At 45.8% G+C, this 21,967-nt stretch overlaps 1 protein-coding gene across 1 annotated transcript; it reads left to right on the top strand.

Annotated features, from left to right (window-relative positions):
- The first annotated feature begins 2,374 nt into the window (after nt 1-2,374).
- Nucleotides 2,375-18,510, top strand: LYSMD2 (LysM domain containing 2). Its single transcript, XM_079767763.1, has 3 exons — nt 2,375-2,923; nt 15,000-15,331; nt 17,537-18,510. The coding sequence occupies exons 1-3, from the start codon at nt 2,648-2,650 to the stop codon at nt 17,577-17,579; spliced, it is 651 nt and encodes a 216-aa protein (XP_079623889.1). The 5' UTR covers nt 2,375-2,647; the 3' UTR covers nt 17,580-18,510.
- Nucleotides 18,511-21,967: the final 3,457 nt, after the last annotated feature.

The following is a 21,967-nucleotide window of genomic DNA, read 5'->3' as shown; positions in this document are numbered from 1 at the left end:
ATCACAAGATGGCCACCCCCACATTGTCACAAGGGGAGGGCAGTTGTGGGTGATCAGCCCAGCAGGGGAGGGCAGTTGGGGGCCATCAGGCCGGCAGGGGAGGGCAGGCCGGCAGGGGAGGGCAGTTGGGGGTGACCAGGCCTGCAGGGGAGGGCAGGTAGGGGAGACCAGGCCTGCAGGGGTGGGCAGTTGGAGGTGACCAGGCCAGCAGGCAGAAGCAGTTAGGGGCAACCAGACAGGCAGGCAGGCAAGTGGTTAGGAGCCAGCAGTCCCGGATTATGAGTTAGACATCCCCCGAGGAGTCCCAGATTGGAGAGGGTGCAGGCTGAGGGACATCCCTCCTCCCAGTGCACAAATTTTGTGCACCAGGCCTCTAGTCTATATATATTGAAACTCTGGGGTTCTCTTAGGTCCTGGGATGAGCACACTGGGCACCACTCAAGAGTTGCATGGAAGATTCTTGCTAATTAATCTAATTTAGTTTTCATGATCTTTTTACTACACCTCAATTCAACTACTTCAGATGCTTTATTCAAGGCTATAAGCTAGGCACTGCTGAGTTAAAAAAATGAGTAAGATCTAGTTACACCTCCCAGGGCCTGTATAGAAGAGATAAGACAAGTACATGACACAAAGCACAAGTTAAATGCTAAACAAGAGGTAAAAACCATCTTGGGGTTCAGTGGAAAAACAATAACAATTGGATAGTTGGCTGGGAGAGGGGACAGGTGAGAAGAACCAGTAACTGTCTCATGGAGGATGTATTATTTGGGATAAGCCTTAAGTTAAAAAAAACAAAAGTAGACAGAGAATATTGGAAGAGTAGTGTTACAGGCGTAGGGCATAGCATATACAAGGCATGAATGTAGAAAGAGTGGCAAGTTCACCTGGCTGTTTGGCAAGAGCATATGGAGTGTACAGGATGAGTTGTAGATTGGCGATGACCACAACATCCTATATAAAAAAGAGGTAATATGCAAATTGATTGTCATGCCCTCACAAGATGGCTGCCTACGACCAGGCCAGCAGGGGGGTTAGTGAGGGACAACCAAATGACTGAACAAGCAGGCTGCGTGGGGCAACCAGGCAGGCAGGGGGGTTAGTGAGGGATGACCAAACCACTGAACAGCAGGCTGCATGGGGTGACCAGGCCGGCGGGGGGGCCGTGAGGGGCAACCAGGCCATGAGGGGGGGCAGTTAGGGGTGACCAGGCAGGTAGGCAGGTGAGTGATTAGGAGCCAGTGGTCCAGGATTGTGAGAGGGATGTCCGACTGCCGGTTTAGGCCCGATCCCCGGGGATCGGGCCTAAAGCGGCAGTCGGACATCCCCCAAGGGGTCCCAGATTAGAGAGGGTGCAGGCTGGGCTGAAGAGACCTCCCCCCCCCCCCCCCCCCCCGTGCATGAATTTCATGCACTGGGCCTCTAGTGGATAATAAAAATGTGAATGCTGTCCATAGGGAGCCACTGAAGAATTTTTTATTGGAAGGGTGATGTGGGGACCACTTGCTCCTCTCTCATCATTTGTTCTGTCTCCTGAGCTCTAGGTCCTTTGTCTCTGTCCAGCACAGCAACATATGGAAACTTCAGCCAATGAATCAAACTTCCTGTCTATCAGGTACCTCATCTTGGAGAGCTGTCCAAAGTACAACACTAATCCCGGCCCTAGATTCTAGTAAATGCGCACCCACTCTGTGTAGAATACTACCGCATGCCAGAATGTTGGGAAGAGGGTGTTCAAGATGCAGAATCCAGATAAGAGGTGATAGGTAGAGTTAATGAGAATACTTTGGGGAGTTATGATTTCAGGGTAGTAAAGAGGAAACCAAGCCGATAAGAAAAAAGGATGTGTACAGATAGTAAATTCTAAGCAGTGAGCCAGGAGAATAGACCGTAGCTAGTCAGATTTCAAGGCAGCCCAGGACTAAAATCGGTACTGCAATGAAGGGTGAAACTCAAACAACTGGAGATTAGTTTGAGGTCACCCAGCAGGCCTCACAAGCACTATCCTCCTGGTGTAATGTTGAAAGAACTGGACCCTCCCGGCTGTTGATAGGGGCTTGGAGAGGCTATGTGTGTTTCATGGTGTTAATGTTTTCTGTGACTTAGACTTAGAGGTCACCCAGGGAGATGGAACTACCCTTGGCATGGAGAGACCTTGAAGGTTTGAGAAAGCTGGTGCCTGCTGGGGAAGGAATAAAGGGGGCAGAGCAAAGCTTTGGTGTTTTGCTGTGGCCGGGGCGGGCTCTAACCAGGCTGCCGGCCTCTTAACCGGCAGTCGGCCTGGCGCAATGATCCACCTGATGCGGAGGATCCCTAAGGATAGGCCGCTCTTCGCCCCGTTTCTTCACACCGCAGGGCCTCCCGGTCCCGGCGCTCAGGGTGGGGCGCGGCCATCGGCCGGGCGCTGCGAGGGCTGGTTTCGCCCTCCGCCCGGCAGGTGCGCCCGGGGAAGGGGAAGGCGGGACGCGGGGGAGGGGGTGCCCGCCATGCCCACCCTGCAGCTTCTCGCCGCCGCCTCCAGCCCGCCGCCCCCGCGGCACCGCGGTCCGCAGCCTCAGTGAGGAGGAAGCAGGGGCGGCGGCGGCGGCAGCGGCGGAGGCACCGCCCTCTTGGCCCGCGTCCCGACCTGGCGGCCTCCGCAGGACCCATGGCGGATTCCTCGCCGGCGCTGGCCCTGCGGGAAGGCAGCCCCCGCGCGCCCCGGCCCTCGACCCTCTCGCCGCCGCCGCCGCACCTGCGCTCGGGCTCGGAGCCCGAGGAGGCCGAGCTGTCGCTGAGCCTGGCCCGCACGAAGACTCGCTCCTATGGCAGCACCGCCAGTGTGCGGGCGCCGCTGTGCGCCGGCGTCATTGAGCGCCATGTGGAGCACCGCGTCCGCGCGGGCGACACGCTGCAGGGCATCGCGCTCAAGTACGGAGTCACGGTGAGCAGGCCTGGCCGCGGGGCCCCAGGCAGTGATCAGTGATGGGGCGGGGGGAGGGGGTGCGGGGGGGGGGGCGGCACAGGGCGGGGCGTGCGAGTAACGGGGGTCGAGGAGGCAGCCCTCTGTTCCCCGGAGGTTCTGCCCGCGCGCGCTCTGCTCTGCTGGAGACAGAAATGGTCGCCAAAGCCGGTCCGGTAGCCGGCGGGGCGGGCCAGGTAGGTGCATCGAGTTCCCGGTGCCCTGCCCAGACTCGGACCAGATCTGTCGCGTGAGGCAGGCCAAAGAGGACAGGGTTTTGGCATCCCCGGGAGCTACGTTCAACCGATTTTTCAACCCTGTTCATATCACCACGTATATGTTTACTCAAAGCCGAACTGACGTGTGGACGGGGGCCGGGAGTTTTGTGTAAACATGCGCTGTGATGAGTCAGGAACAGTAGTTGTTCCTGCGGGATGTTCTGGTTCGATCGATGATGCTTCTTTATTTAGAAGTGAAATTACACCCCCCGGGCTCACTGGCAAACTGTGAATGTGACACCTGTCGCTAAGCAGCAGCCAAGAACTGTGGTCTAGGTGAGCTGGAGAGCTGTGTTTATTATAAATTTATAAGTGTGTGTGTCTTGGGCATATTGCATTACACCTCTGGGAAGAACATGGAAACCTGAGGGAACATATTGTTTCATTAAAATTACTTATAATTAACTCTGAGCTATGTGATGGCCTTTGTGCATTTGAGTTCGGTATCAGTTTTCAGTGTTCTTTCCTGAAGCACCTTAGACAGCGATGGGAAGGAAGGTGATCTTATCTATATTTGTCTGTTAAAGTGAAACTCTTTCTGGCCCTTCACCAGTGACAGAGACGGAGTAATGTGCATTTTGCACATTCAGGTTGGTATATGTTTTCCTAGCAGCTCCTATCATTTAAACATTTTTAGAGCAGGGATCTTGCTGTGCAGGCCTGTACTGACATCATGCCATGGATAGTCCCATTCTTCCCTCTTGGAAGTTTCTAAAGGTGGGCTTAGAACTACAGTTCTTAGGTGCATTAGTGAGAACTGGTTTGGGTCAAAGCCAGAGGAAAGCAGAATTGGCAAATAACAGTTGCTATCTTTTGCTGAAAGTCTGCTATGTGCCAGGCATTGCATTTGTCCTGTTCCATCTTGTTTGATTTTCCAAATAAGCCTTGAGATAGGTGTAATTAATCTCCTTTATACAGATGAGAAGATGGATGAGGGGTAAGGATACTTTCCAAGTATGCTTATTCAATGAGACCGGCTTGAACCCGCACAGTGATAAAGCATTTGCTTTTCTCTAGATACTACTTCTAGTTTCCATCCATATTTTTTATCCTAGACTTATCAAGAGCTCTCTTAACATCTTGGTTACTGAAGAAGGAAAGTCTTTTTGTCTGGTCTCTGTGGGTCGTACCTACTAGGCCAGGGTGACTGCACCTAGGAACCCATGATATCCAGAGAAATGGTGTTTCCCTGGCCACTGCCCACATCAGTCTCTCTGTAACCACTGCCCTCCACGGTTTCCCTTGACTTGCTTAGAGCTTCTAAACATCTGCTCACTGCAGGTCTCCACCTTAGACCAAATGCTTTCTAACCCCTGTTTTGCACTAATATAGATCCTGTTACTCATAACCTTATCGCTGCTTTCTGTTCAAGTGTAAATCAGATTTTTCATTAGCTTTAGAAAGACAATTTTAATATGTTAAGCTGAAGTATAATGAATTGGGAACTATGTAGTTTGTGGCCATGATAGTCTATACAGGATTTCTCAACTGCAGCACTATTGATATTATAGACTGGAGAATTCTTTGTTTGAGAGGGCGGGAGGATTGTCCATGCATTGTAGGATGTTTAGCAGCATCTTTGACCTCTGCCCATACGTGCTGGTAGAAGCCCCACCCCTGTCCAGACATGGACAAATGTTCCCTGGGAAGAAACTCACTCTTGGTTGAGAACCACTGGTTTATTACATATATATCATTTACTTTGGGCCCTGAACTATACAGCTGATGACATTTTTAGAGGCTCTTCCACTGGTTATGTAGAACCAATAAAAGCAATAATCCTGTAACAGCGAAGTGATATTCTTGCTTGAATTAATATCTGCAGATATTAACTGGATTTACTCTTTGTAAATTAAGATTTTTCAGTAGAAGCTAAAAAGGTAGAAAGGTTTTCTTCTTTCCATGATTGAGCAGAAAGAATTTGAGTAAGTTTCCAATATTGACTACCAGGGTCATCAATATATTTAAGCTATTGTTTAAAGGAGTAGGTGATGCCAGGTTGGAGATTTAGAGACCCAAGGCAATGCACCTGGAAATTAAGAGTGAGTCCAGGCAAACTTAGACTTGAACATCCCATGTTTGCCAAGAGCAGAGCACAGCTCTGCAATCTTACTTAGCGGAGCAGGAACTCCGAGGGAAGCCTTTCTGCCCACGACAGCTCCCCCGCCACCCGGCTCGGGGTCCAAGCTGGACCTCAGTCTCTCGGTGGTAAAAGATATTTTAGGTAGAAGGAGGTTCTCAGAGCACATACTCTGACAAGGAGTGAAGATGGGGACCTGGTTGCTAGTCCTGGGTGACTAGGGGAACAACCTGGAAGCTGGCTATCTGAAGTAGAACACAGTCATGGCTAGTAGCAACGTACATCCCATGATGTGGAAATAGATGTGTTCCTCAAACTTCCTGCCTAGGAGAATGCCAGGGTAAAAATAAAGGATTCTAGCTGACCTTGAACTTACTGGATCAGATTATCCAGAAAAGGGACCCAGGAATCTTCATGCTTTTTTATGCACGGCTTCTTTGCTTGTTCCCAAAGTACCGTCCCTTCTTGGGAGCTTTTGCACTTGCTGTTCCATCTGTCTGGAACACGCTTTTCCTGAGAGCTGTATGCAGGGACCCGTTCATGGGTGTGTGGCCTGTGCAGTCATACAGGGCCCCATGCTTATAAGAGCCCTATGCTTACAAGAGTCCTGCACTTGGTTTAATGCTCTGCTATTGCCATCTTGAAATTTTTAATAATTTGTGAACAAGCGCCCCACACTTGCACTTTTCACTGAGCCCTACAAATCATGTAGCTATTCGCTCCTTCACTGCCTTCAAGTCTTTGCTTAAATATCTCCTCCAGGAGGCCTTTCTGACTACTCTGTGTCAAACTGCAGCCCTCTTCTCCTTCCCGCCCTGCTTTTACAAACAGTCTTTATCATTCATCTAATTTTTCTTTTTTTTCCAGCTTCTATCTTTCTGGTGATACATTAGTGAATAAGTAAATATCCATGCCCTCATGGAGCTTATATTTTAGTCAGTGGAGATAGTAAGTAAACAAAATATGTTAGATGGCAGGTATTGATAAGCAAAATGAAAACAAGCAGGGAAAGGAGATAGGGAGGGGTGGTGCAGGTGGCTGCAATGTAAAATAGTGTGGCCACGAAGACCTCACTGAGGAGGAGGTGATGGAGGGAGCCATGCAGATATCTGTGAAGGACATTCCAGGCAAAGGAAACAGCGAGTGGTGCCAAGGCCCCGCGGTGGGAACATAATTGACAAGTTTGGACCAGATCACTTAGGGCCATTGTAAGAACTTTGATTTTTTCCCCCTCTGAATGAGTAGGGAAGCATTGGAGGAGTTTGAACAGAAGAGTCTCATGATCTCACCTATGCATTAAAAGGATCACTCTGGCTGCTGCTTTGAGTCTAGGCAGGCGTGGGGTGGTGGGGTGAGGGTAATGGAGGAGGTGGGGTAAGTGCCAAGGCAGGGAGGCCAGAGAGGTGGAGGCTTTGCAATAATGTAGGTCAGAGCATAGTAGCTTGAACCGAAGCAGTACAGAAGGAAGTGGTGAAAATGATTGGGTTCTAGGTAATTTGTTGATATGCTACACATTTTCTGCTTATTAGTTTATTGTTTCATTTGAGTATCTCTTCCATAGAGATGGGCCATGGGATTCAGGAAGCTTCTCTATAGGAAATAAGAATGTGGACGTTTGAGGACCTGGCCAGGTCTGACACCTGATGGACTTCGGTTCTTCTGCCAGTGACTTAGGAAATATCTTATTGATTGATTGATTGATTGATTTCAGAGAGGAAGGGACAGGGAGATAGAGATAAAAACATCAATGATGAGAGAGAATCATTGATTGGCTGCCTCCTGCATGCCCCCTACTGGGTATCGAGCCCGCAACCCAAGCATGTGCCCTTGACTGGAATTGAACCCGGGACCCTCCAGTCCGCAGGCAGACGTTCAATCCACTGAGCCAAACAGCTGACATTATTTTTTGAGCTACTTTTATTGAGTCTGGTTTGTTTGAGGCCCTGTGCTAGAATGCTGGGGCTACAAGATAACATATGCTGCCCTCTTTTTAAAAAAATATGTTTTAATTGATTTTTAGAGAGAGAGGAAGGGAGAGGAATAGAGGGATAGAAATGATGAGAGAGAAACATCATCAATCAGCTGCCTCCTGTAGGCCCCCTACTAGGGATCGTGCTTGAAACCCTAGCATGTGCCCTGACCAGGAATTGAACCATGACCTCTTGGTTCCTAGGTTGACGCTCAACTGCTGAACCACACTGGCTGGGCTTGCTGTCCTCTTTTTATGCATAGTGAGTTTATCAGCTAGTGCTTTGCATCAGCCTATAGCTATGTGAGATGCCAGGTTGCTTGTGTGGTTTATTTCTGTATATTCTGTGTCTAGCCCGAGTCTGGCCCACGGTGGGGCCTCCACATATGGGTGGGTTTGATTCACAGGAAAGCCTGACTGGTATGAAGTCACTAGCCCTGGAGGTGAGCAGACCCTTAAAGAAGGGGCCCCGCCTGAATGAGGGGTGCAGCTGCTTGACTTGAATTGCGAAGTTGGATTTGAGGCTAGGTCTCCAAGCTGCAGAAAGATTACTGCTGCAGCTGGTCCTTGGTGCTTCTTTTCTCCCCTGTCCCCAGCAGTGGATCCTGATATTGAGTTAAATATAGATTTAGATGAGAGCATCTTTACCAGAGCAAGAGGTATTAAGAAAGTGGGTCTGGGAAACGGAAACTCGTTGAGCTGAGTTGAGAAATTATTGAAGGTCAGATCTCAGCCATGAACTTGCTGGGGCTGGAATTTCCCTGGCTACTCTTTCCTCCATTGAGACATTAAGGCCCCTGCCTAACCTAGTAACTAGATTTAGCTATGGCTCTTGCTGCTCTTCTTAGTGGGATGCAAGCCTCTGGAGCAAAGTTACCAGCTTCAGGCAGCCCCTGCGAACTCTTTGTTTGGAACCCCCCCAAACGTTCAGAGAACAGAACAGAAACTGAAAGTGGGTAGGAGGCAGGGAGGGGACCGTTATTTGCATAAACCCTTTCTTCATCTCTCTGCTTTCCCTCGGCACCAGGCCTGTGCCGTCCCTTCTCCAGAGGCCACATCGCCCTCAGTTATTTCCGGTCTCATTTCATTACCAGGGCTTCTCTTTCCCTTCCAATGAGCTGCTGAGCCCAGTCACTTCTTAACACTCCCCCTAACAAGAAGTCACCTTGCTGAGAAAAGGTGAACTGATTGTCATTTTAGGGGGAACAAGTGTTAGGAGTTAGAAATGTCAGTGTGTGTACATCTTTCCTGTTTATGACTTTAGCCTCTGCTGCTGTTGGACATTGTTGACGCTTGCTGGTCAAAGGGAAGAGAACCATAAATAAATAATGCCACTTGTAGTGAGAGGTATGGTAAAGTAGCCTTTAATACTTTGGGGTTTTAATAGATTCTTTTTTTTTTTTAATTTACACAGCTTTATTGAGGAATAATATACATAGTGCAAAAGTCACCATCCTAAGTGTACGATTCAAGGACTTTTAGTAAATTTACAGAGTTGTGCAACCATCACCAGAATCCAATTTTAGAACAGTTCCATCACCCTGGAAAGATCCCTGTGCCCATTTCCCTTACTCCCTGTCCCTTCTCCAAACATGGGCAACCACAAATGTACTTTCTAACCTATAGATTAGCCTTTTCTGGACATCCTATATAATAGAAACCTAATATGGAAATTGTCCCCTCGACCGGGAGTTCGACCAGGAGTTCGACCAGGGGGTGGGGCTGGCGGTGGCGGCAGGTGGCTGGGGGAAGGGAGGTGCCGCCGGCAGGCAGCCACTAGGGACCCTACCTGTGCACGGATTTCATGCACTGGGCCTCCAGTTTCATATAAATGGAGTGTCATATGTTCTGAGATAGTGTGAAAAAGAAATAAATCTTTTCCCCCATTAGCACATGGCAGTGGAAGAGTATGGTTGCCACCAAAACCTAGAACTTAACGGGGGACAGTAGGGTGGTGTGAATACAGCACTTACTAGAAAATGACCTAGAGAGAATCCTATAATAGGTAAGTCTTTTCTGTAAAGTGATAATGAAACGAAAGCTGTATATATATGAAAATATTCTGCAAGCCACACAGTGCTATGTCAATGTTAGTTATTATGTACTAGAGGGCCGGTGCACGAAATTCCTTCACAGGTAGGGTCCCTAGTCCTGGCTAATGATCAGGGCTGATCAGGGCCTTCCTTCCCCATCTGCTGGCTGCTGACTGGGGCCTTCCTTCATTCCACGCTGCCCCCTGGTGGTCAGCACATGTCATAGCGAGCAATCAAACTCCCACGAGGACAATTTGCATATTAGCCTTTTATATAGGACTAGAGGCCTGGTGCATGAAATTCGTGTGATGTCCAACTGCCCGTTTAGGCCCGATCCTGGTGGGATCGGGCCTAAACGGGCAGTCGGACATCCCTCTCACAATCCAGGACTGCTGGCTCCTAACCGCTCACCTGCCTGCCTGCCTGCTTGCCTGATTGCCCCTAACTGCTTCTGCCTGCCAGCCTAATCGATGCCTAACTGTTCCCCTGCCGGCCCGATTGCCCCCAACTGCCCTCCCCTGTAGGCCTGCCCCCCGCAACTGCCCTCCCCTGCAGGCCTGGTCCCCCCCAACTTACCTCCCTGCAGGCCTGGTCGCCCCCAACTGCCCTCCCCTGCAGGCCTGGTCACCCCCAACTACCCTCTCCTGCATGCCTGGTCCCCCCCAACTGCCCTCCACTGCAGGCCTGGGTCCCCCCCAACTGCCCTCCCCTGCAGGCCTAGTTCCCCCTCCCCCTCAACTGCCCTTCCTTGCATGCCTGGTCCCCCCCAACTGCCCTCCACTGCAGGCCTGGGTCCCCCCCAACTGCCCTCCCCTGCAGGCCTAGTTCCCCCTCCCCCTCAACTGCCCTTCCTTGCAGGCCTGGTTCCCCCCCAACTGCCCTCCCCTGCAGGCCTGGGTCCCCCCCCCCCCCAACTGCCCTCCCCTGCTGGCCTGATCACCCACAACTGCCCTCCCCTGCCAGCCATCTTGTGGTGGCCATCTTGTGTCCACATGGGGGTAGCCATCTTTGACCACATGGGGGTGGCCATCTTGTGTGTTGGAGTGATGGTCAATTTGCATATTACTCTTTTATTAGATAGGATACTTAAACGTCTTTAGAAGAGTGTTTTTTTTTTTAAAATATATGTTTTTATTGATTTTAGAGAGAGGAAGGGAGAGGAAGAAAGAGAGAGAAACATCAGTGATAAGAGAGAATCATTGATCGGCTTCCCTCCTGCATACCCCACACTGGGGATGGAGCCCGCAACCCAGGCATGTGCCCTGACCAGTTATTGAACCGTGGCCTCCTTGTTCATAGGTTGACACTCAACCACTGAGTCATATGGGCCGGGCAAGGGCATGTCTTTTTTAACCTTTTGCACTCGGATGTCAAGTGTGACTCGACACGGTTAGCATTAGAATAAAGGAATCGAGAAAACAAGCGAGTGCAAAGGGTTAAGGGATGGGGAGTGTTAACCTAAAAATAAAAGGCCTTGTAAAATGAGAGGTAACATGCATTTATTGAGATAAAAAAGGATAACTATTTGGGAAACATTAATTCAAGCAGAAGCTCAAATAATACTCCAATTAGGAGACAAAGGCATTTGTGAGAATGGGAAGGGAACAATTACATTAACAGAAGGAAGACATTTTCATTGGTGCAGGTAACATAGTGATATTAATTCTAAACAATGTTTTAAATTTTCAGTCCAATAGTCATAATAACTGCTTTCTTGTTATCTTTGCAAACAGTGTTTTGGGAAGCAATGTTGCTTTAGGCTCAGTCCAAAGGTTATTTTGCCCTGTTTTGAACATTCCAAGGTTTGAGCATAAGACATGCAAAGCAGTTCAGCTGGTATGGCAGCTCCAGTTCCATTTTATTTACTTTTACCTGTTTTTTAAAAAAATTTTTGTTAATCCTCTCCAGAGGATATTTTTTCCATTGATTTTTAGGGAGAGTAGAAGAGAGAGGGGAAGACAGAGAGAAACATCGATGTGGGAGAAAGACATCGATTGATTACCTCCTGCATGAGCCCCAACCAGGGCCCAGGCAGGGAGGAGCTTGCAACTAAGGTTTGTGCCCTTGACCAGAATTGAACCTGGGACCCTTTGGTCCACAGGCCGACGCTCTATCCACTGAGCCACACTGGTTAGGGCTCCAGCTCCATTTTAAAGTGGTTCCGTTTATATTATTACTGTTAAAGAGGAAGAAAAATATTTTGAAATTTGCATTCACTGTTAGGCAGGCAGCCTGATGACACTGGCCAGAGCTGCTTTTGGGGAGGGCTCTTGGCCTTGCTCAGCAGCTGCCATCGAGCTACCGTTTGTGGGGGAAGTTCTGTGATTTCCCTCAGAGTAAATTCACCTTTAGAGGAGGCATTTACAGGAGTCATTTTAAATAAATGGTTGTTAAGTTGTTGATGGCACTTGATCTACCTAATTTCATCATGGTTGACCTTGTGGCCGCCCTGTTAGCGCTTAATTATTCTGTAATCTGTATCTTAATGACTAGACAGTAAACTTGGTTGAGTCATACTGTTCAATCCTGATGAGAAAAGAGTTTTGAAATGAAAGCATTTGGTTGCTATCCGTCTCCCGTACTCATTTGCCCCCAAGAAACGGAGGGTAGCTCTGGGTCACCTGGAAAAGGTCACACTTTCTATTCTCAGCATTCATTGGGTATTAGAAAATGTTAATAGCAGGTAAGATTGAGACAGTTCTAGAGTTTTCCAGGTCTTCCATGGATTGGATCATGACGCTTCTTCGTTTTATGTGAGGTGAAATTCCCAGAACATTAGGCCCATCTAAGCCCAGATAAAAGTATGAAATATTCTGAAAACATCACTTCATTGTTTGGGATTATTTAGTCTCTAGTCGGTGCTACTGCAGTTTCCTCCATAACCGGGCTTCCCTGATTCCACTGATGCTAATCCATTTTCCACAAAGTGACCCTTAACTGTAATCAGATCTTGTCACTCCCTTCCTGCACTGCACAATGGCTTCCCATCACTTTTAAAATAAAACCCAAATTTCTTACCCTGGCACCCACAGGCTATGAAAGAGTTTGAGGTTGTAGAAACCTGTATTAAATTCTAACTTCTTCATCTGCCAGTTGTATTGTGACTCCATGGGACATAACCTCTATGAACTTTGTTCCCTTTATTAGTAAAGGGGAGATTCAAATACTCGATAGGGCATAAGAAAATGAGATACTGTATGTAAAGTACTCTCTCCCTCCTCTCCTTACCTGTCCCACTTATACCTATTCTTCAAGGTCCATTTAAAGTCAAAAGAATCAATATCAGACCCCCATCTTCTCTGTGAGGCCTTTCTTAATGACCACAGCTCCGGCCTACACTGTTCTTCCAAATTCTCATCAGACTCATCTCTGTGCCACCTCCTGCATCCATTATGTTGACCAAATACAATTCAAGAGACACAGGAAGCACTAAAATAACAGATAATCCTATGTAATAAAACCCTAATATGCACAAACCTCTCCAGGAACACGTCCCTAATAATTGCCCTGGTAGAATAATTTATAAATCTAATTGAGATGAATATTTTAGATAAATATTATCTAAATATAGGAATGGGTAAAATTAACTGCCCAGAAGAAAAATTGGAACTTCTGGACAATAGCAGATACTTGTTTCCCCTCAGATCCTTCCTTATCTAATAATAGACATTTTCTGTTCCTAATCGATGTTACTGGTTTATTATTGTTACTTTTGTTCCTGATATGTAAATGTTATACTAGATGCAGAAAAACAAAACTTGACAAACAGCAAAAAGACTCGGGTCATTGTGGCTCAAAAATTAGAAATGAACCAGAATACTTTTAACAAGGACATAAAGGATATGACTGACTCCCATTTACCTGCACGTTTTGAATAATAATAATTCGACCTTAAATGCCATCTAAGGTTATGATCTTGCCCCATCCCCAGTGGTCCACCTGTTCAGCAAGACATGCTGACACTGAGACATCCTAGGAATGAGCCTTCCTGGCACCGTGGTATTCCATTATTCAACCAAAGGTTGGTCATCAATACATCCTTTGTATTGATTTATGACCAAAAGAGGGGTGTGTGGACAAAAAGGGCCACATGCTAACCTGACAAGCTCAGGGAAGGCCTGCATGGTGGTCTTGCAAAATCAGAGACCTAGAGTAACCACAAAGGATGGTCTGAAATTAAACTTTAACTAAAAACAGGTTATAGTGGGTAGTCATGTCCTAGGCCAGTTTTTTTCCTGAAAAGATCAACTTAGATCTTTACTGAGCCCATTTGTCTTTTTGCATCTAAGGTAACATATCTGAAATATCTGGGTAACTTGTAACTTCATTCCCTCCCCTCTCCAGACCCCTCAGGGCACAACAAATGGCACCAGGACATTCCCTAATTGTTATTGTTATCAAGTTAATTGTCAGCTGTTAACTATGTTAAAATATCCTGTATCCATCTATGTAAAAGAAGCATATGTCCATCATTTCACTTTTTATCCTATCCCAGAGGTTTCCCCGCTTTGCTTTATCCCACCTCCTTAACCTATCACCAATGGATTTCATGTAACCCACTTACGTATTTTCCTTTTGATGGTAATTTATAAAAACAAGATATGAACTTCCCATTCTTTGGGGCATTAGCTCAATTTGTTGAGGTTCTGCTTCTCAGCATATGTCGACAGTTTGGCTCAAATAAACTCACAAAATTTCTTTATAAAAAAACAAAATAAATCCTAATATGCAAATCAACCAAACGGCAGAACCACCAGTCTCTATGACGCGCACTGACCACCAAGGGGCAGATGCTCAATGCAGGAGCTGCCCCCTGCTGGTCAGTGCGCTCCCCCAGGGGCAGCGCTGCTCAGCCAGAAGCCAGGCTCACAGTTGGTGAGTGTAGTGGCAGTGGCAGTAGCCTCTCCTGCCTCCATGGCAGGGCTAAGGACCACTTGGGGAGCGGGCCTAAGCCGGCAGTCGGACATCCCCTGAGTGGTCCCAGACTACGAGAGGGCATAGGCCGGGCTGAGGGACCCATCCCCCCAGTGCACGAATGTCATGCACCGGGCCTCTAGTAGATCATAAAAAATCAGATAATAGAAATGTTAAAATAAGAATGGAATTTATTAAATAAGTGGTGAAAATTCTGTATTTCTTAACTTCAGGGATTTAAAACTGCTTGGTAAAAGCTTTCTTGTAGGGCAATTCATATAGTGGGGGGGAATTAGTCTTTCCATCTTTAAAATTGGGAGAAAGAATTTCCTGACATCTCTTGAAATAACTGGGGGTATCTGGGTAGGTGGCAAAGCCAGAATTAAGAGTCTCAAACCCAGATAAAGCATTGCACACATTTTGCTCATGGATACTTTTGTTTTACTTTTTTAAAAAGCATATTTTTATTAATTTCAGAGAGGAAGGGAGAGGGAAGAGAGAGATAGAAACATCAATGATGAGAGGGAATCATTGATTGGCTGCCTCCTGCATGCCGCCTACTGGGGATCGAGCCCACAACCCAGGCATGTGCCCTTGACTGGAATCGAACCCGGGACCCTTCAGTCTGCAGGCCGGTGCTCTATCCACTGAGCCAAACCAGCTAGGGCTATTTTACTTTTTAAATTTTATTTTATGAGTATCTTTAGTTCTGTGTTGCACGATAAGCCATATTTCTGGGTTTATTTGTATGTAACTCTATGTTTCCTTTTTTTTTATATTTTAGATGGAACAGATTAAAAGGGCAAATAAACTGTTTACCAATGATTGCATATTTCTGAAGAAAACTTTGAACATCCCAGTTATTTCAGAGAAGCCTTTGCTGTTTAATGGACTTAACTCAGTTGATTCTCCAGAAAGTGAAACTGTCCATGGCCTTTTTTCTCCTGAAGAAGGGCTGGTGGCAGTTGTGGAAGACCCGCCTTCTCCCAGTCCTCTGGCATCTCCTGTTCAGCCAGTGCCGCCCGAGGAAGTGTCAGCCAGAGATTTCCTTCAGAGACTCGACTTGCAGATTAAGTTATCAACACAGGCAGCCAGGAAACTAAAAGAAGAGAGCAGGTAAAAATACGCTGGTAAAATGTCAGAGACTGAATAAATTACTCTTAAGATATTTACACTTGGTAAAATTTTATTTTTTTGCTTTATAAAACCATGTTTTAATTCCATAAAAGCATTTTTAATATATGAAATCTAAACAGTCATTGTATTCTGTATAAGGCTTGATCTGTTGCAATGCTTTGTCTCTGTGAGTTATTATAAAAACTAGAGGGATATGAACTGGCGGGGTGGGGCCCAGCCTGGCCTGAGCCCTCTCACAGTCCAGGAGCCCTCAGGAGATGTCCGACTGCTGGCTTAGGACCCCTCTAGGGGAGTGGGCCTAAGCCATCAGTCAGACATCCCTCTTGCAGTCCGGGACCCCTCGCTCCTTACCACCCACCTGCTCACTGCTCCTTACTGCTGCTGCAGAGGCGGGAGAGGCTCCCTCCACCACCGCTGCACTCGCCAGTTGTGAGCCCGGCTTCTGGCTGAGTGGTGCTCCCCATGTGGGAGCAGCCTGATTGCCCCTATCTTGCTCCTCTGCTGGCCTGATCACCCCTACCTTGCCCCCCTGCCTGCCTGATTGCCCCTAACCTCTGCCTGCCCGCCTGATTGCCCCTAACTGCACTCCCCTGCCAGCCTGATCTCACCCCCAACTACCCTCCTCTGCAGGCCTGATCTCACCTCCAACAGCCCTCCCCTGCCGGCCTGGTTGCCCCTAACTGTCTCTGCCTCAGCCCCCACCAACATGGCTTTGTCCGGAAGGAAGTTGGACATCTGGAAGATGGCCGGTCGACCTGGTCTAATTAGCATATTACCCTTTTATTAGTATAGATTTGCTTCTTTGCTTAGTAGCATAACTGTCCAGCTAGGAATTCTGGGCAGCAGCCAAGTGGACACATGTAGTTGACATTTTCAAAAGAAGCAGTACCCTAGAGAATACTTTGTAAAATACTGATCCTTATAAAATTTGTCAAAGACATTGTCCATTGTTTGCTTTCAGATGTTTCTTACATTGCTCATGTGAGTTTTCTTCTTTGTTTTTTAATTTGGTACTAGGGCAAACCTTTCTCTCTCCTATAGAATTAGTTTCCTTCTTCCTTTCTGATTCCAAGAAGGGCAACCTTCCCTCTTTTACCCTTACCAGAAAGGTTGCAACTAAAATTGATGCTCAGTTCAACCACTATAATATTTCTTATGGTTAATATATTTGTAGCCTTCTCTTTTCTTTAGTCCTGATTTTTAAAAAATATATATTTTATTGATTTTTTACAGAGAGGAAGGGAGAGGCATAGAGAGTTAGAAACATCGATGAGAGAGAAACATCGATCAGCTGCCTCCTGCACACCTCCCACTGGGATGTGCCCACAACCAAGGTACATGCCCTTGACCAGAATTGAACCTGGGACCTTTCAGTCCGCAGGCTGACGCTCTGTCCACTGAGCCAAACCGGTTAGGGCTAGTCCTGATTTTTTATTTCTATTTTATTCATCTTATTATATGTATCCATTTGTCATAGGCATCTCAAATTCTTTTGAGAAAGAGGTGAAATATTAAAAATATAAACAGATATAAATGAGAATATAATTTATAACTTAAGTTTTATTACTTTATGCAAATGTAATATTTATATATATAAAAGCCCACCTACTAGAATGGCGGGACAACCAGAATGACCGGAACGACTGGTGGCTATGATATGCACTGCAGCAACCAACCAGCCTGATCCAGGCCCTGATTGTCCCCAACACCCCCATTGAGGGTGGGCTGGCCGGCCAACCACCTGCGGCCCCTCCCCCTGGCCGGCTCCACCCCCGATCGTCCTCCAACACCATGGTCAGGGGCAGGGCCGGCCAGCCAACCGCCTGCACGCCCTCCCCACTGCCGGCCCGGCCTATGGGCCCCCATTGGGGCGGGCCAGCCAGACCCCACCCATGCATGAATTCATGCACCGGGCCTCTAGTAATATAAATAAATGTAAATATATAGCAAGTACTATTCTTTTTTCCAGTAATTGAGACACCAATAAGATGGAATAAATAAGGTACACCTCAATGAGTATTTGTATTTCATACAACTTTTAATGCATGAACAATATTATAAGTTGATAACACCTGCACTTCTTTGTCAAGTGGATATTAAGTTGCATGATAAATATATGTGTTAGTTTTCTGAATACAGTTTTTAAACACTAGTTTATGCTATATTCCTTTTTTTTCTTTCCAGAGATGAAGACAATCCCTACGCAACTTCACTCTATCATAGTTAGATGAACAGGGGCCATAATCACACCTGGATTAAGAGATAGTTGGATCATAAGGAAACCACCAACTGAAGATTCAAAAGCACCTCTTTTGGATTCTCTGAGTGTACATCTTTAAATCACAATTAAGTAGTTCCACTGCAGTTGCACTGAAGTGATTGGTTCCCTCCGGCTTTCTATAATTTTATGTCTGCATTATGGCATGATAACAAAAGCTCATCACTTTTGTAGGTGCTGGTAGTTTTTACACTTGCTTTTGTAAATACTAGTTGACATAAAGCATCAAAGACTACTTACATAGTCAAGCTAAAACAATGTTTATCTCTTGAGAATTCCTAATTATGTGAAAAACATGGTTGCTGTTTGAGTGATGCGGGCTTTGCTATGTATTTATAATTAAGTGCTATATATATATTTGGATATGTATTACATATTATGTATTAATATAGAGAACCAAATTTTGTCTGCTATTTTGTAAAAGTAAGCTACTGAAGTCTGAAAAAATAAACTATGTTTTTACATTTGAGTCTCCAATTTTTTTAACAAATGAGAAAATTTTTATTTTAAGTTATATTTTTGAAATAGTGACAGCTTTTCCTCTACTTTTATGGTTTTTTATTATTTTAATTGCAATTTTGAAAAGTTTTAGTAACCTAAAAGCAAATTAATTGCAGTTACTAGTAACCTTTGCACTCTCATAATATTTGACTTGATATGTTTCACATATAGTGAGAACATGGAATATGATCAATAGAAGAAAAAATCAATACCATGAGCTGACACATTGATGACTTTTAGTTTAGATTTCATTGATTAGTCACTTTTATAGAGTGTTTTGTAGTCACTGTGCTCATTTGAATGAAGGGTTCGGTTTTTATTCACATAATTTCAATTGTCTTACTTTTATTATATGTATAGATTACAGCAGGAAACCTTAAGCAATACATTCTTTACAGTTAAATATGTTTTTGTCTCAATTTCTATTCAAATGCTGGGTTAAATAAATCTTTAAGCTTTCACAAAATTCCTCATATTTATTCCTTCCCAACATTCCAAAAGGGGTCTGCTTTTTGAGGGACAAAAAGGACCTTTATTTCTTATCTTTCCCTCTTTCTCTTTCCTGACTTTCTTGTCCATCTTGATCCTCTAGGTCAGTGGTCGGCAAACTCATTAGTCAACAGAGCCAAATATCAACAGTACAACGATTGAAATTTCTTTTGAGAGCCGAAAACCGACTTCTGCGCATGGGCCACGAAGTTTCAATCGCACTGTATGTAGGTGCCCGCACGTGGTATTTTGTGGAAGAGCCACACTCAAGGGGCCAAAGAGCCGCATGTGGCTCGCGAGCCGCAGTTTGCCCACCACTGCTCTAGGTCTTCCTTCCATTAAGCACGGAACTGTGCCCTTAGGTGCCAGTGCAGCAGAGCTCACTGAACCAGAGTTGCACGTGTCCAGCCCTTGAGGCACGAATGGGAAACAGTAGCTGTTTGTCCTTGTCTTGAATTTCTTGTTTGTTCACAATGTACATAATCCCTTGTGTGTTTATTTTATTTTATTTTTTTGAGAGGGAGAGAAGGGAGAGGGAGATAGAAACATTCATGAGAGAGAAACATTGATCAGCTGCCTCCTGCATGCCCCCCTACCCCCCCCCTCCCCACCCACCACACACACACACCTGAGGACTGAGCCTGCAGCCTGGGCATATGCCCTGACCGAGAGTTGAACCAGCGACCTGTTGGTGTCTGGGATGATGCTCAACCAACTGAGCCACACCTGCCAGGTGTATTTTGTTTTTTTATTTCATTTTTTAAATGATAACATCTTGTTTTTATTTCTCTTTTTTTCCCCTCATGTTATTATCCTATATAATAAAGAGCTAATATGCAAATTAACCCTCAAGCTGTAACACTGTCACAAGATGGCGCGCAAAGCAGGGGCGGGCAGGCTGATCCTCGCGCCTGCCACCGAAGTTCCCTCAGCCCCACTGTGGGGTGGGTCCCTGCTGTTGTTAAGCGTGGCTTCCCCGGAGTTCCCTCAGCTCTGCTTGGGAGTGGGGGGTCCTGGCTGCTGCTCCATGCAGCTTCCACCGGGGTGACCAGGCTGGCAGGGGAGGGCAGTTGGGGGCGATCAGGCCAGCAGGGGAGCAGTTAGGGGGTGATCAGGCTGGCAGGCTGAAGTGGTTAGGGGCAATCAGGCAGGCAGGCAGGTGAGCGGTTAGGAGCCAGCAGTCCCGGATTGTGAGAGAGGGATGTCTGATTGCCGGTTTAGGCCAGGCCTAAATTGGCAGTCAGACATTCCCCAAGGGGTCCCAGATTGGAGAGGGTGAAGGCTGGGCTGAGGGACAACCCCCCACCCCCAGTGCACAAATTTCATGCACCAGGCCTCTAGTCATCTATAGTAGAGGGTGATCTCTTGATCATGCTTTGCTGTTTTCTTGTATTCTATTATCTGAATGATGTGGAATTAGTTGGAAGAGGAGAAAACTAAAAGAAAAAAATAAATGAAGGAAAACAGCTGTGGATATAAGACAAAGCTCTGGCCTCTATGTAGGCCCAGGAACTTAAAAAATGTAAAGTTATGCTGTTTAACATAAAATTGCCTGAAATATGAGAGTAACCCAAAATACATAAATCCAAAAACATTACCCAAAGGATATAACATAAGCTGAAAATTGAAATTAAGACCACAATCTCAAAAACTTTTTTCTGAATATTTTATTTCTGTCTAAGGGTCTCTCTTAGCTATTTCTAGCCAAAACATCTCTCTCCTTTTCCAAGTTATTAAAAACTTTGAATTAATTATGGCTGCAGTAAAACTGGCCCGGACTGGCTTTGATTAGTCCTTGCCTGCACATGGAATCACTGTGGAAGAATGGACTGAGATAAGAAACCTGGGTTCTAGGTTCAGCTTTACCACATCTTGGCCATATGAGTTTGAGCATATCTTGTGCCCATGTTTATGTTTTGCAAACCAGTTTTCTTACATATAAAACAGGACTGATGAGCTCCCTTTTGTCTTGGGTATCAATAGGAGCTGATGAATGTCTGTGGGTTCAGAAAGTTACAATAAACTCACGAATTTCTTATTTTTAAAAATACTGCAGATAAATAAATTATAGAAAAGCAAATAGGTAAAATGCTTTCATTACAGCAAGTTTTTTCTCTCTGATGTAGAAGCAGCCCATTTGGACTACAGGACATGGGTGAAGTAGAGTCAGTCACGTTATCAAGGATGACATTAAGACAAGTCTGATTCATCATGCTTTGGCAAGTGTAGTTTGGGAAAGGTGTTTTTAGTTTCCTCTCACCACTTAACCAATGAGTATTGGCTTCTCTACAATAGATTAAGTAAAGAGTTTAGGTTTTTTGGCCTGCCAGGCTTTGGTTTTTGTTTATTTTTGCAACTCTAGAGAGGATGGGAGGAGCAGCAGGGGTCTCCTACCCTGAAAACAGCCTCTTCCATTTTCCCTGTGAGTTCCCAGTCCTCACCAAAAAGTAGATGCCAAGTAGGGGCATTTAAGACCAGTATCAGACGGCCTTTTAAAGTAGTGACAGCTAATGCACAAAGCATTATGTGATTTTTATGATTTTCAACTGATATATACAGAAAAATATGTAATTTATACCGCATAACCCATTTTCAAAGCATTCTTTTGTTTGGGAACATTTCCCACTAACATTTCAGGAGGACCCTGGGTGAGTTGTGGTGGTGGCTGAGGAAGAGGATTTGCAGGGACCAGAAGTTCGAAATCGTTTTCCTCCAGGGAACCTCAGCTAACCAGCTTTGGTTCACAGGGAAGGAAGGGAATGATTTTTATCTCTGTTTCTACCCCGTCTTCTGGCCCTCTTGCTCTCTGCTGAGAAATCATGGCTTGGATCAAATCCAGTTTAGAAAACTCAGAGCTGGCATACATTTTTACCTCACTTTATGTAGTGTTTATGACCTCATTTTCTGCCTGGAGAGTACATAGTTATCTCTCTTTTTAAAAACATTTTTTTTTTTTTATTGATTGCAGAGAGGAAGGGAATGGGAGAGATAGAAACATCAATGATGAGAGAGAATTATTAGTTGGCTGCCTCTTGCACGCCCCCTACTAAGGATTGAACCCGCAACCCCGGCATGTGCCCTTGACTAGAATCGAACCCGGGACCCTTCAGTCCGCAGGCCAATGCTCTATCCACTGAGCCAAGCCAGCTAGAGCTATAGTTATCCCTCATAATAAACAAAATCAATGTCTTAAAACTCACTTATAGAAAATATTAAGAGTGGGGGGAAATGGTTAATAAATCCAGAAAATCCTATGCCTGTTTTTCAGGTTCCTTTTTGTGCTATTCAGCCTGATAGAGAACTAGCAGGAAGAGCTGTAAGAAAATAAAAAAGGCAGCCTGGCTAGT

The sequence above is a fragment of the Cnephaeus nilssonii genome, assembly GCF_951640355.1.
Source record: "Cnephaeus nilssonii genome assembly, chromosome: 4".
NCBI lineage: Eukaryota > Metazoa > Chordata > Mammalia > Chiroptera > Vespertilionidae > Cnephaeus > Cnephaeus nilssonii.
Note: the sequence above shows the minus strand (reverse complement) of the source record. Positions and strands in the feature narration are given on the sequence as shown.

Bases quoted from the DNA above. Each gene is read 5' to 3' on its own strand.
- LYSMD2 (XM_079767763.1), top strand. From the start codon at position 2,648: ATGGCGGATTCCTCGCCGGCGCTGGCCCTGCGGGAAGGCAGCCCCCGC. The intron at 2,924-14,999 runs GTGAGCAGGCCT...TTTATATTTTAG, and splicing joins CGCTCAAGTACGGAGTCACG to ATGGAACAGATTAAAAGGGC. The intron at 15,332-17,536 runs GTAAAAATACGC...TTTTCTTTCCAG, and splicing joins AAACTAAAAGAAGAGAGCAG to AGATGAAGACAATCCCTACG.